This window comes from Sinohyriopsis cumingii, chromosome 14 (genome assembly GCF_028554795.1).
Source record: "Sinohyriopsis cumingii isolate HCF-2022 chromosome 14, ASM2855479v2, whole genome shotgun sequence".
In the NCBI taxonomy this organism is placed as follows: Eukaryota; Metazoa; Mollusca; class Bivalvia; order Unionida; family Unionidae; genus Sinohyriopsis; species Sinohyriopsis cumingii.
The window spans coordinates 54,737,044-54,753,296 of record NC_142974.1 but is presented as its reverse complement, the minus strand read 5'-3'; the positions used below and the strand labels follow the sequence as shown (position 1 = coordinate 54,753,296).

The 16,253-nt window shown below is 33.6% G+C and overlaps 1 protein-coding gene across 1 annotated transcript in view; it reads right to left on the bottom strand.

Annotated features, from left to right (window-relative positions):
- Positions 1–3,228: 3,228 nt before the first annotated feature.
- Positions 3,229–16,253, bottom strand: part of LOC149783842 (uncharacterized) — a 41,235-nt gene continuing 28,210 nt past the window's right edge. Inside the window, exons 8-9 of the mRNA XM_089932921.1 lie at positions 13,635–13,758; positions 3,229–11,734 (exon numbers count right to left, since the gene is read on the bottom strand). Coding sequence (XP_089789047.1) covers positions 13,652–13,758 — 107 coding nt within the window. The 3' untranslated portion in view covers positions 3,229–11,734; positions 13,635–13,651. The remainder of the gene's footprint in view (positions 11,735–13,634; positions 13,759–16,253) is intronic.

The following is a 16,253-nucleotide window of genomic DNA, read 5'->3' as shown; positions in this document are numbered from 1 at the left end:
TTCTTAGCGTATGTGGAGAGTATAGTTTGGGTTTTGTAACCGCTCACGTACGATTGTGTGGATAGTAGATTATGGATTTTGTTTATTGTTTCTTAGCGTATGTGGAGAGTATAGTTTGGGTTTTGTAACCGCTCACGTACGATTGTGTGGATAGTAGATTATGGATTTTGTTTATTGTTTCTTAGCGTATGTGGAGAGTATAGTTTGGGTTTTGTAACCGCTCACGTACGATTGTGTGGATAGTAGATTATGGATTTTGTTTATTGTTTCTTAGCGTATGTGGAGAGTATAGTTTGGGTTTTGTAACCGCTCACGTACGATTGTGTGGATAGTAGATTATGGATTTTGTTTTAATGATTTGCGTGTGTAAATAGTAGATTTGGGGTTTGTTTATTGTTGCTTCACTTATGTGGATAGTATATTATATGAAATGAGAAAAGTAGGGGATGTTTTCCTTCACGTTCGCGCGTTGTTTGGTCATGATCTAGGTAAGATCAATTTTATGTCTTAGGGGATGTTTTCCTTCACGTCCGCGCTTTTCGTATAAGAACCCATAGTATTCGTCGTTCAAACCATTCTACAAAGAAGATGGCTTCGAACCACCTTGACAAAATGCAAAAGTTACAAGACGTTTTAGACAATTTAGAAATAATGGAGCAGATGTTAGTGAGACTCAATGAAGACCACTATTCCTATAGTCCCCATCGACTAAAGATGGAAATTAATAACTTAAGAAAAGTAAAGGACATAATAAGTGGTGTCATGAAAGAGATAAAGGAGGAGAAGGAGGATGAAGAGGAAAGGATAAGAATACGAAAATGGAATGAAAAAAATGAAAAAGAAGAAGAAAATGAGAAGAGGAAGAAAGAAGAGGAGGAAGAGAAGAAGAAAGAAGAGGAGGAGAAAAAAAAGAAGAAAAAGAGTGTAGGAGAGAAAATAAGAAGTTGGTGGAGAAAAAGAAAAAATTAGAAGCAGAAGAAGAAGAAGAAAAACCAAAGGCCCTTTTCAGGGCCACCCATATTTCTCGAAAAGGGAATGACTTTTCAATTGCCTACCCCTTTTTTAAATTTAAATTTAAATTTAAATTTAAAAAAATAAAAAAAAAAATCCCATGTTCAATTCCCCTTGTCCCTAAAGTAGTTTTTTTTTTCTTCTAACATGTTCAATTCCCATTTGTCCCTAGACAAACCCAAACTCTATTCCCATGTTCAATTCCCCTTGTCCCTAGACAGACCCAAACTCTATTCCCCATGTTCAATTGCCTTTGTTCCTAGAATCGATATTTTTTTTCCATTGTTCGAATGCCTTTGACGCTAATCTCAATATTTCCTTTTTTTTCCTTTCTCCAATGTTAAATTCCATTGACGCTAATTTTACCCAGGGTTTTTTGCCCATGTTAAATTTCCATTGTCGCTAATCTTACCCAGGGTGGTTAATGTTAAATTTCCATTGACGCTAATCTCGCCCAGGGGGTGTTTTTAATGCTAATTCCCATTGACGCTAATCTCACCCCTTTCACTACTGTCGTTGTACTACCGTTGAAATATGTCACTATACTACCATTGAAATATGTCGCTATACTACCATTGAAACAAATTGCAGTTTTATTCAGAACTGTGCTCATGACATATTTCTTTATGAAATATGTTCATTACAATTGTATCTACAATTGATATTTATAGAGCAAAACAAATCGATATTCAAGATATTAAAATGTTTGTTGCTATTTATAGAGCAAAGCAAACCGATATTCAATATATTAAATTCTTTATATATTTTAAATATTCTTTCTTTTATAATGCACTTTATTGAATCTCAATGCACTTTAATGAATCTCAGAACTAATGTATGCAATTATCATTATTTCTTTCATTTATTTTCAATGTAGTATATCGGCATTTAAGACCAACAAGTAATATTTGCGTAATAATAAAGTATAATAGCACCGCTGTGATGGGTTGGTGAGCCGAGGGCTACAAATTAAAGCAACTGTAAAGAATACAAATTTAACATTATTCAAATGAGGTCCAGAAATCTCTGACTCTCACTTTTCGTTCTGTCTAAAAAGTATGTGTGTGTGTGTGTGTGTGTGTGTGTGTGCGCGCGCGTGTGAGTGTGTCTGATTTTTAATCCAGTTTTAACAATTTTTCAGTCATATCCCTACTATGTCTGTAGTGACGCAGACGTAGCACGATTTCCCACCCAGTCACATTATCCAGACACCAGGCCGACCAGCCATAACATTAACCTTTTATTGCAGAGCGCCAAGCGAGGCAGCTGTTAGTACCATTTTTATAAGTCTTTGATATGACTCGACAGGGCTTCAAACCAGCGACCTCCTGCATCCGAGGCGGGAGCTCTAACAACAAGGCCACCGGAGCGGTCCACACAAAATGTGTTACATTATCAGTGTTCAAGTACATTACGTAGCCATATAATGCAATGTAAAAACATGGTAACAACTCAATCAAGAATTTACGCGGCAATCAAAATCTTTTTTTTTTTTATATTTGAAGCCATCACACTGCCTGGAAACTAAACTAGATGCACATCCTAACCAAAGGGTAACTGATAGATGTATGGATGAACAATGATAACACTTTACGATCCTATTAAGATCATGCTATGGGATAAAAAATCCACACATAGTGAATTATTGTCCAATGTTACAGCTATTTACTTTACTTTTACAATCTGTGAGTCAGGGTACTGAATATGTTCCTACCTATGGATTGAGACATCTTCAAAGAGTTTTGCATTATGGACTTAGCAAAGGTTTAATTTGATGGGTAATTAACGTATATAAAAACAATTCCTAATAATATATCTTTTCAGCCCATCCAGTCGAGCATGGAAATCGAACTCGGTACCATGCTCTATAAATGGCATTTTTTAGTGTAACGTCCTCAGTTATTGTCTCTATAATCACTCATAAAAGACCATTATAATGACACTTTATGAAGGTAACGATTCTCTGGTTATACAAGGGGAACTAGGTTTATACCCAGATATGTTTTCATCTGATAGTGGAACCTGTCATACTGTATATTTCTAAATTTAAATGAGTTATTTTAATCCCTAAGTTCATTTTTTGTTATCTTTCATAAATAATTTTGTCCAAATATATTAATATGGTATATCGATTATTTTATATCTGGTTTGTGTTTAACAGAAGGGTAAAAACTCTGTTTAAAAGGGAAAGAACTCTGTCAAGACTCAAACTCTCAATATACGTTAGGTCCTTTACTTTCATTAGCAAGAATCAGCTATTCAAAAGAGAAAACATTATAATAAAATATAAGTATCAGAATATCAATAGCTATAATGACAACAATTTTAATATGTGCAGATTGTATTCATAATATGACTAATTGGATATGTTGTTTATTAACCGATTTACTCAGTTTGGTAGATAATAATCACCAAAGTCTTGACAGGATTAGCCAATCAGATTTAACATCAGCTCATTAATATGCATTGATCCAGCTCATCTAAAATCTTGATGATATGAATCAGTTTACTGTGTTTACTCAGAGATTGATCAAAATACATTCCACAAATTTATATATATAGATGCAAAATCACAATGTTAATATGAGATTAACTGAAATGTCAGTCCCATTTTCAATGGGGTTTCCATTCATCTCATTCATTGATCTCATTCAAAATCACTATGCAGTGATCTTAGTCTAAGTATATATTCTAGAGTACATGAAACATCCAATCAGAAATATGGCCCAAAGGAAGGTAAGACACTCAATCAGTGAGAAACATGATCAAGTCATACATATGCATAGCTCACACTAAAAGTTGAACTCATCTGAGATACTGGTAATATAAATTTATATTCCAAATCAATTGAATCAGAAAGAAAACAATAGACAAAAAGAAAAAGAAAAAAAAAAAATCCCACGCTGAAGGTTACTGATAGCAAAGAAGCAACGAACACATATGCATACCGTAAACTTACTTATAAGCAAGTTAACTAGGGAACACACGTAACCAAATAAAAACTGCCTTATTAAGATAAGATAAGATAAGATAAGAATTATTTATTTCAGATTACAAAGTCCATACCTCTAAATTAAAATATAGTTATAAAGTAAAAACAGTGTAAACATAAAAGAACATATATATCATACATACAAGTATACATATCCCTCTACAACAATGAATTGTGCCATGCATTGTTAAGAATGAAATTAAATGGCACATTTAAAGAGTAATTTGTTCCATCTACTAATACTATGAGAATTTAAATGAATGTCATAGTTCCAAAGAGATTGTAATATACAGTTCTTACTATTAGATATTCATGTCATCATTGAGAAAACATACTTTCTCATTACTTCATCAAAACTGAATACGTTATAATTTACAAACATGTTGGAAGCACTGTTCCACCTAGGAAGACCTAACAGAAAACGAAGACTATTTTATTATAATCAATAACTAGTTTTCTTTTCATATATTCACTAAAGTTTTTCCACAGACGAGCACAATACATAGTGTAGAAATAAGATTTGAATAATCTAATTTTGATATTCAATGAACAATTCTTAAATTTACGTAGAAGCATGTTCGTTCGAGTACACAAAAATCGGTAATGTCTCATCATATTTTCATTATCCGACTGATTGGATTTCATAATATGACCCAAATACGTATAACTGTTGACATGTGTAAGAGCATTGCCGTTAAGATGTACAGGGGGAGAAGATGGTAATTTGAAAGACGTTGACTAAAAGACCATGCATACTGATTTGTTTTGTATTATAGATGATATTATTCTCAAATGCGTATTGTTCACATATCTTTAATAATTTCCTTAAACCTGTGAAAGAAGGACTTATCAATGACATATCATCAGAAAAACGCATTTGGTGGCAGATGTAACCCCACGTAACACTGACCGAGCTTACGATTAAACTCATATATATATATATATATATATATATATATATATATATATATATATATATATATATATATATATATATATAAATATATTAAATAACAAAAGGGAAAGAATACCCCCCGCCTCACCCCATTGGTTACATGGAAATCGCTGGATATTACACTTCCCCATCGCACACAGTACAACTGTTTGCCATACCAGTTAACTAAAGTATGAACTATGTAGACAGGTATTCTAATATCAATCAACGTTTTAAAGAGTGTCCAGTGATTGACCCTATCAAATGCCTTGCTAGCGCCTAAAAAGCATGCAACCACTGGGCTGCCACGTTCTACATAATAGCTAACAGTTTCCTTAAAGGCATATATGCATACATCTATTGAGTGCTGCTTTCTAAAACCAAACTGATTATCGGAGATTGTGACTTCACATCTTTGCAGTATGATGCTTTCAAATATTTTTGCAAAAATAGTCGTAAGAGCTATAGGTCTATAGTTATTTTTGTCCGCCAGGTTACCAATTTTGCTCTTTAGTAGCGGTATAATTGTAACTTTAGTGAAATCGTCTGGTACAAAGTGATGCAAAAACATACAATTAAATAAAATCGTCAATAGCACATGAAGTCTAGAATCTGAAAATTTAAAATGTTCCACATATGAAAAATCTGATCCTGGACATTTACCGCCTTTTTGTCTTGTAATTGTACTTTGGATCTCAGATAATGTGATTACCTCAATACGAGCAGAAGGGGCATTCAATGCTGAAAGCACATGCTTCTTATTCGATTCATTTTTAACACTACTGAGTAAGTCTTCAAAATGATTTTCCCATATGTTGCATATATTATTCTGACCATGGTTCCCATCAATTCAAATTGGTAGTTTATTGGAAGTTGTCGTAGTATTTTGTTTAACCTGCTTCCAGAATTCACGTTGGTCGACATTTTCACATTTTTGTGCTAGCGAGTCTGGTCTATGTTTTACTTCCTCCTTCTTGCATAATCTAAGAGCATACTTAAATTGTGCTCTTGTTTGGCACATTTGGTTACGGAGAATGGTCATGACGAGGTTTACCGTTATCACGCCAAATAAAGTAAACATTTCTTGCAAATTCATGTAGTTCTTTGACACAGTCATTCCTGCCTAGCATAACCCAGTGACCGCGTATGGATTTACTATTCAGGTAAACTTGGATATCACACTAGGAAAATCATCTGAGATCCTCATGATACGAACATATATTCTAAGATGGATCAAACTTGGATGAAACAGATATGATTGTATCTGATTCAAAGTAATGAACATGTCTGATCTTAATAGTAAAAGCTTATAATTCAAGTCTGATCAAAACCAGATCAGATTGCTGACAAGCTGAGACAATCAAACGAAAGTTCAACAAATTGACATGAATGTATTTAGTTCATAATACTGAACATGTCTGCGAACGTGATACTAAAATGTTATTATTTTTGCTTGATCAAAGTCAGATAGGAGTTATGGCGCCCAAAGTGTTAAGAAGCTCTGTTAATCAGGTGAAAGAGCACCTCATAAAGATCCATATATCTGACCCATGTGATAATGTGTCTACTAGATTCCATGCACTAAGCTGAATACAAAATTATGACCTCCAGAGTGGCATAAACGAATATTGAAGTACATATTATAGATAGACGATGGACACAGTTCAATGATATAAGACCATTTGGTAGATAAGCTAAACCTTCCAGAGTAAAGCAATTTGTCAATATGATCTTTAGACAATGATAATAAATCCAAGCCTCAAGAATGAAAAGCGTTTGAAAATAGTCCTGGTAAAATCAAATCAGATTGAAAATGTAGCCTCCAGATTGCTTACAAACTCACCCAATCATAAGAAGGTCATTTCATTAAAATCTTTGTCATATTAAAACTTGTCCAAATCCTATATCCCAAATTGAAGCCAAAACAGGGCCTCCAGATTATTAACAAGTAATAAAGGGCGAATTATGAACGGATGACAGACACTTGCCATGCCAAACCTCTCTTGACTTTATTCATGCCTGCCATACAAAAACATTTCTGGGACACTGCTGATGAAATCCTATATCCCAAATCGGATGAAGACATGTCCTTGAGTATAAAGCAAACATGGCATACAGAGTAGTAACAAGTGAAGTAAAATTATCGACATACGACAGACATGGTATAAGATTACTTGGCCTTACTTCCAGGTAAACTAAATATTTAAAAGCAATGTAAGTTTTCAAAATTTGCATTTGCATGCAAAGGTTATAATAGTTACAACGCTTCATGCCAAATAATCGAATAATGTTGGGACTTGTTAGATACTAGATCTTCCTATCATAAACATAATTATTACAGGTTCCAATCATCTTCAAACAATGAACTGTTAAGAATTTGAATTAATCATATATTAAATAAGCTATCTTATGTTACCTACAATTAATTCTTTTAAGTCTTGGTGGTATAAATCCAAAAATGAGAATGTGCTGAAAATTGAAAGACCAGTCTATAATTCTGCCATTAAAAATGTACAGCCAGACCCAACTTTTCACTTTTATTAAAAAACCATCCAGGAATACCTAGGATACAATAGGAGCTGTATAAAATTAAAACATAAATGTTATGATTAGAGATGTATATCTTTAGCATTATCGATATATTTTATTATTCGTTTCTCCTAGCTCATGTCTGACTAGTAAAGTATGCAGAACGTTTAAAACGATACAATTGCAGTCACTTGAATAGTTGTTATTTTCATGATGGTGGCCAGTATAACATGTGAAAGAAGAAACTGGGAGAACCCCTGGTAAGAACCACCAACCCACAGGAAGAAATATGGTGGGATGCAATTATAAGATTGAGTCTGTATGACAACTGTAATTAGACGTGTGAAACAAAAAACAATATATTTCCTCTAATGTAGTTAAAGAGAAAAGACCAGGAAACAGCCATAAATCATTATTATGAGTTTTGCAGCGCGAACCTTACACACTCCAAGATGAAACTGACGTTTGGTATAATTAGACACAATGATATAGTATTACAACAAAAACTTGGACGACAGACTGAGAGTTAGGCCAAATGCTCATGAATAGACGGGCACTTTGGTGTTGTTCAAATGGATGTTGTGCTGATCAAGTGCGTAAAACCAATTAGGTGAGAAGCACTGATATGTGATTATTTGTTAAATCTGTTTCGATTTCAATCCAAACGGAATCATTTTTAGAGTCAATTTACTACTGAATAGTTGGTATTTTCATGATAGTCTGTAGATGGCGGCCAGTATAACTTGTGAAAGAAGAAACTGGGAGAAACCCTGGTAAGAGCCACTAACCCACAGGAAGAAATATGGCGGCATGCAATTATAAAATTGAAAAACTGTATGACAGCTGTAATTGGCTGTGTGAAGCAAAATCAAATCTATTTCGACTAATGTAGGTTAAAAAGAGAAAAGATCATGAAACAGCCATAAAATGGTTCAGATACTCTCGATGGACAAATGAATATTATGAGTTTTGCAGCGCGAACCATTCCCCCCCCCCCCCGCAAGATGAAACCCATGTTTGGTATAATTAGACACACTGATATAGTATCACAACAAAAACTTGGACGACAGACTAAATGCTCATAAATAGATGGACACTTTGGTGTTGTTTAAATGGATGTTGTGCTGACCAAGTGTATAAAACCAGTTAGGTGAGAAGCACTATGTCATTATCTGTTAAATCAGTGTTAAATACATGATTATAAGCAGAGTATATTCACTAACTGAATTCTAACCATTTGGCGTACATTGCTAAATGATTTGCAGCCTACACTGACACACATTTAAACAAGATGCCTGTAAGCTTTATATGTTTCCCTGAAAATATAATTAAAAACGTTTCAGTTATGAACGATCAGATCCACGTCCATGAATATGCCGTATATTACAAGCACTAAAATTGAAGATTTATGACCAAATTTCATGCAGGTAATCAGATGAAAATGACTTTTAATATAAATTTTTAAATTTTACAATCATATTAATGACAGTGTAAGAAGAACTATTGTAAAACATTTTTTATTTGTCTGTACATAATGGGCAATCGAGATATGGGGTATATGAGACTGATATGATGTGAGACTAAAATGCTTACTTAAGGCTACTAAATTGAAGACCAATAAGTAGACATTTTCTAATGGAAATATTTCATCTATTATAATAAATAAGGTTGATTATTTTTGCTAGAATAACACATAAAGCTTTCTGCTCCGGTGGCCTAGTGGTTGGAGCGTCCGCCACAGATGCGGGAGGTCGTGGGTTCGATCCCTGGACGAGTCAGACCAAAGACTTACAAAAATTGGTACAAACAGCTGCCTCGCTTGGTGCTCAGCATTAAGAGGTTAGTGTAAGAACTGGTTTGGCGGGTGTTAGGATAATGTGACTGGGTGGGATATCATGCTACATGTCTGCGGAATGATGCCCTAGTGCTAGACATCACTATAAACTGCCACATTGTAGACATTGTAGCGATATGACTGAAAAATTGTTAAAGCTACGTTAAAAATCCAAATCACACACACACACACACACACACACTTTCCAATGGTACTGTGTTTGTGATCATCTCCCAAAGAATATCGTAAATGTGTGTGACATGCTATATCTTCAACAGTTGATGTAATGTCTTGGGTACAAAATATCGCTCAATTTCTTTAAAATTAATCCCGTTTACGACCCTTGGGTAAATAGTACGTTGGCGTACGTCGGCCCAGCTATATTTTTGCAACAACCTGCACAATGAAATCATATAGCAGAGGCACTAACAACGTATAAAGAAATATATCAGGGAACAATCTTTATATTGTCTTAACTGTGCTAATGCAAAACATTAATAGCAACCCATTCTTATACATATATATTTCTGGTTATTTGATATAACACAACACAAGATTAGAAACTAAAAACAAAAATAGTTTGTGATTTGACTCAAAACAAACTGTAAACAAAATAAACGAAGAACAAGTATCTTTGTGAATTCTAAAATACAAAGGATCCCATTTGCTTTATATAATTTTTTGTGGAAAATTTTGCGTGTAGAAAATACAAATACTGAAGAAGGATAATATCTAAATGACCGCACCTATCTACAGGATATGACAATTAAACGGTAGCATGCACTAGTTTTGTAAATTGTCCCCTTTAAATTTTTTTATGTAAATCTATCATGTGATTTTCTCAGCTATATTATTTAGAACAAGCTATACATGACAATTAGATGTTCTGGACTTGCGTTAAACTTCAAAGACATCCCGATAGTTAATATGAAATATACACTGATAAACCAATAATTGGCTCGGAAGTAGATTATCTACATGAATTATATGTTGGGCTCAAGGCAAGCACATTATTTAAAAAAGGCATGGAAGGTAACTATCTGAAATTGCATTAACCTATTTAGAACACAATGTTTTCAAAATTTGTTTCCTGCAAAAATGGTTTGCATTTGCACCGTGAAAGGAGCATGTAAAATGAAATCGGGAATGTTTATTTCTGATGATAAAAATCATACTATCCAGTTTGCATCCATATAGGATAATGTCATTTTCTGAGCACGTTTAATATTATAATTATCATAGTCGTTTATTATTATTATTATTTTGATAAACGGTTGTGCAGATTTATACTATGTTTTGATTCACCATAGCTATCCAAACACTATGTACCATATTAGTGCTAATTGAAGCAATTTGCCAATGTTTATGTATGTATGAAGCATGTATGTATGTATGTATGTATGTATGTATGTATGTATGTATGCATGTATGTATGAGACAGCTTAATAAAAAGTGTTCATCAAATCTATCCATTTCGCCCTTTAAAGAAACAATTGCCATTTATTTATTAGCACAGTCAACCCATTATGTTATTATAGTATGTCTGTTTGTATATCTAATTAGCTACTATGTATTAGCCTGCTTATATTTTCTCCTTTTGTCTTTATTTGCCAAAGCATACTTTCCTTATTAAAGACTTGGTATATGGGGAGGAAATTGCGTCTTCTACTTGTAAATATTTCACTAAGAATAAAGTATCAAATATGAGTATATTTTACTAGATCTCCGAAAATATTGTAGGTGTCAAGCTTATCAAGTGGTGAAAAATAAGCATTCGTACTGTGAGCGACGTTTGGTGTCAACAAGGACCCTCACACATGAAAAAGTGTGTGTGCAGTTTGGACATTGGTGAAAATACTGTAACCTTGAATGGGCTTGTCAGATCCATTTAGTTCACTTTTTATGTTTAATGTATTACAGTTCCCCAAAGGTGATGAATCTTTCTGACCGTCAGTGAATTACTGTATGTTTTATGAAGCTATTTACAATGCAAATTGTTTAGGCAGCAGATTTATGCATAAAAAATCTACATTGCACAGAAAACTAATACGTCAAAAAATACAAATTTCCTTTGGTTAAGAATCCAAGCTAGGAACAGGACCTCGAACAATCATCAAACAAAATAAAATTCATCGTGTTATTAAAGTTATAAGTTTTAAATTCACTGTCCATTTTAAGGTGATTAAAACTAAAGCCTTATCCAGCAAAAATGTAGACTCATTGGTAATCCCAGGTTTCATTTGATATTCCTAACGTTTTTCATAGATGGTAATTCTTTTAATTAATCTGTGAAAAGGTCACCAGGAAAAGATGGTTTTCAAATGTATGACCTTTTCCTCAGATAGTTTAAGTCTAAGTATATCAGTCCATGCCTGTTCTTGACGATATGTTAAACAGTCATCGGATGAAATTAGCTCCTTGTAGGATCCCAAGTCTGTCGGAAAAGAAAATGATTGGCGTTATCAAAACAACACAAAAATGAAAAATTAAAAATGAAATAAAAATACTGTATTGTTACCATTCAGCCTGACCATTACGGTGCGAATTCAAGATAAACTGAAGAACAGCATTACACCTTGGATTTGTTGAATCCAATCAAACATGACGTACCTTTGTTGTAAAATGCAGATATGTGGGTAAAGCCCATTAAAATTAGAGCTAGGTGCACACTTGATAATCTAAATGATTTCTAATTAAGGCGCATATTTGTTGAATTCAATCAAACATGACGTACCTTTGTTCTAAAATGCAGATATGTGGGTAAACCCATTAAGATTAGAGCTAGGTGCACACTTGATAATCTAAATGATTTCTAATTAAGGCGCATACATACAGTGCCTTCAATAGTAAAGAGGCACCAGTCACAAGTTTCACAGGATGAAAGGAAACTATTAAATTCAACCATTAGATGTTGATATAAATAGGAATACCAATGCTGTAGAAAACAAAATGAAAGTCATTATTTCAAAAGAAAGAAGCTTGACGATAATTTCTACCATCTCCGAAAAGATACCTAGAGAAATAAAAACCAAAACAAATTCAGATCATAAAAATTAATCGTCGGTTTGTAATCTGTGGACATATTGTCGATCAACATGGTCACAGAACGGAGTGAATGACGAGGTAATGTGATTGCCGTTCATTGTCCTAATGAAGTATTGACAATCTGGAAAAACAGAGAATTAAAAGAATATAAATACAGCTAACTGGTATTTGCAATGATCTTAAGTAGAACATACTTTTAGCGATCAAATTATATGCCTAAAATGATTAAACAGCAACGAAGATAATGAAAAGTTAATAAGGTTATAGCGCGGATTACTATCTTGGGTGAAATGCACGTTTTCTTACCATTAGGCTGGGTTTCCTCTTCAAAGTTGTTGACTAGCTTCAAGTGTCAGATGTTGTACACATATTACATATATATGAAATGAGTTTAAAACGTTTGACCTGTCGTTGAAACGACTATTAGGATTTGTTGCATCTGATAGTTATTTCATGCCATGATCACGTGATTTAAACACCAATGTGTCTATATATTGATTGAACTAAGCTACATAAGTTTATACCACTAAACATGTACGTCATTTTGGTCAACCCCAATTATCGTATTTGATTTGACTGAAATGTATACAAACAGTAATATAATCAATCCAAACGGAGAGACCAAAACATCCTCTGACGTTTAGGAGTTAGAACTTTGTACATATTGGGTATGTGCTCAGCGCAAAAAAATGTCAAGAAAATAATGCTTGCATCCCTTAGGTAAATATTTAAAATACAAAAGGGTTATTAACCGCATTTTTGTCTTTGTTTATGTTATCCTTTCGTATGAAAAGTGTATGCATAGCGTTATTAAAACGTACACAGAAACATGTTCTTGACTGGTAAAGAGCTCAGAGTGGAAACATTGTCATTAGTTATGAATTTTAAGCCATTTCAACAGTTAGATCAGCGTATCCGAGACTACAATGACTGAATTTCGGTTAATTACCATTGACAAATAAGTTATACATTGTTTCTCTACTTGTAATCTTTATAAAATACAATGAAGTGCACCACTAGAAAGGATTTCAATATTTAACATAAATCCGCTTTGAAGTTTCAATAATTATATTAAAAAGTGCGTTGTTAATCGCAAATGCCATGTTATATTGCGGGTATAAACTTGCAATTGTTTTGTTTGTGACTTTTTAATCTTTATTAAAGTTCAAGTTGAAGGTCTTATGCAACCCTATCAAAAACTGTTTATCCAATATTGTAGTATGTGTGTGTGTGTGTGTGTGTGTGAGAGAGAGAGAGAGAGAGAGAGAGAGAGAGAGATGTGCACATACTCATATCTTGCACATTGCTATGAGTTTGTGGTTTCTGTGATATCACACATTCCAGCAGGAGGAATACGTTGTATATCTGTGATTTCGAACCTTGGGGTAAGGTAATTTGGTTCATTACGTACTCCTGTAAAATAATTGTAAGCATTATTTAATACCTTTCTACGTCATGCGCATATATGGCATGATAATGCACCTGTATATAACACTGTTAATATTCACATTCGTTCTTTTACCGAGTTTCAATGATCACACATTACATGGAAAGTGAATCATTAAAGTAGGAACAAAATAGACCGATGATTTTACATTGCACATACTAACCCGATTCTTGAAATAATGCATTGCGCTGCAGTAAACATATCAACTTGATCCATTAAATAAAAGAAATCAAACGCCATATTTTAGACTATGGAAGAGACAAATCTCAAGATATGCCATTTCCAACCCGGAAAGAGTTCTTATAAAAGCAAACAAAAGCGTTAACAGGAATAGGGTAGTTAATAATGGTGTTGTTTAGTTAGGCCCTCGGCAATGTTACTGTTCTTAACCAAACATATCAAGTAAATAAAACACTGTAAGTGTTTAAAACTGAAATTGAAGTCAAATTCTTTATTACATTAAGCGTGCGTGCTCTTATATGTGTCACTGTTCCCTCAGTTATAAAGTAATTATCGTAAAATAAAAGAAAATAAGAAATACATAATGTAACGAGTTTTCTGATGTTGGTATTAAATATGAGTGTTCCCTCTTAGATAATGCGTACAAAAGCTGATCATTTAGATCTCTCGAAGTTGATGTGCACACAAGTCACATGATTTGATCCCTAAAAGTTGATGGCTGCGTATATCACAAACAAATTAATGTTGTTGGATCCGTATCCAATATATAATACAACTGCATGCCGAAGATGCAACATCAATGCCATTGAAATATATCCCTTGTTAAGGTAGGTATCAATTTATTGAGGACAAACTGTAAACATGATTTCTGCTTTTGAAATTGTATCTATTAGGTTAGTGATCAAATATAACTAGAGTTCTAAACCAAGTAATTTTCTTTATCTTGTTCTAGCCTAAAAGTTACAACAATGTCTCAAAATATCAGTACATATACGATATTTGCATTTCTGTAGTATAAACTACCTTTAAAATAATCTTTAATTTACGCTTTTCAATACTGCAAACTCCTGTTTTACCATTACAGATACAATTGTATATGTGATAGGAAATCTTCATTATTGACCTAGGTGAGGTGAATGAAATTTATTTAAGTATAGCGTCTATGTAACGAACCTTGTTCGGCTAAATTAAAGAATATTTCTTTGTTATGTAAACATAATGACTTAGGAATTTAATGCTTAGTCTCTTGCAAGAGAACAATGATTACCTATTTCCATGTGATTTATGACGCCGAATGTTTAGTTGCGACCAAAAAGACACTGTGGCGTGTTGCAGGAAATGTTTCACATTAATATATTAATTTATCCTTCGCAATGAATATTGAATATCAGTCTAAATAAGCAAATATAATTCATATTAATGACATTTATTTCATATAAGCAGATTTTGATTTTAATATAAAAGGATATCATTGAAAATAAACTGACTACATATTACATCTGGATGATTGTCCTCTCTTCCTTTTGAAGAGAGACAATGCTCGATTTATTTTATGAAATGTTATAGGTTGATCATTTATAATACGCTCAAAACTTTCAAAAGACTCGTCCATCAGTTTGGATCATCATATTGCGCACCCCATCAGGCATTGATATCTGCATATTCTAGTGCCTTGCTCTCTAATGCCTAAATGAAATATTTCGTGTATCTTGTGTATTTTAACTAAATTCCTCTTTTATCATTTGGGTAAAACTTATGTCGAGAATAGTACCATCAAAACAGTTTTTGTCATAGCCTTAGCGTCCGCGAGACGAAGGAGCGAGCTTCATGCCCTATCCATATAACCAATCTCCGGTTCGACAAAACTTGTTCGATAGTTCCTCTTTGTTGCCAATCATGCGTCGGTAACTGCACCCCGCATAAAGATTCCCAGTCTCAGTGGTATCTGTGTTGCTAATCTTTACAATGGATTGTCATGCCCTGTCTGGCTTTCACATTTCTATTTAGAACTATAAAAAGTGAAAATTCAGGGCAGGAAGCGTATATTCCATGCTCAACCAACACGGCTGATATTTCGGCTTCCATTATTTAAAGAGATGGAGTGTCATGATCATATCAGTCTTTCGCGAAGAGGTACCCTTTCTACATTTAATAGGAAACTGATACCATTGACATGCCCTAAGTCAATATATGATTTGTTCATTTCGCAACATGCATTCTTTTATAAAGCTTACCATTCGTACGAAACGCTTAATTCTGGTCGCTCTGGTGTATGAAAAGCATGGGGTTTCTTGTTCATCATTCAGTTTCTGATTATAGGACATAAAGCTTGTAAAGAGAGTTGCGGTCATACAATTTCAAAGGGTATATTGGCATAACAATCTCAAGTGTTAAAAAGACGTCGATTTATGTACCAATATCATTTATGAGGCCTCACCCTACGTCATTACTGGTATTCCAATTGCCTTTATCGTACAACTAATCTTTAATCCTACTGTGT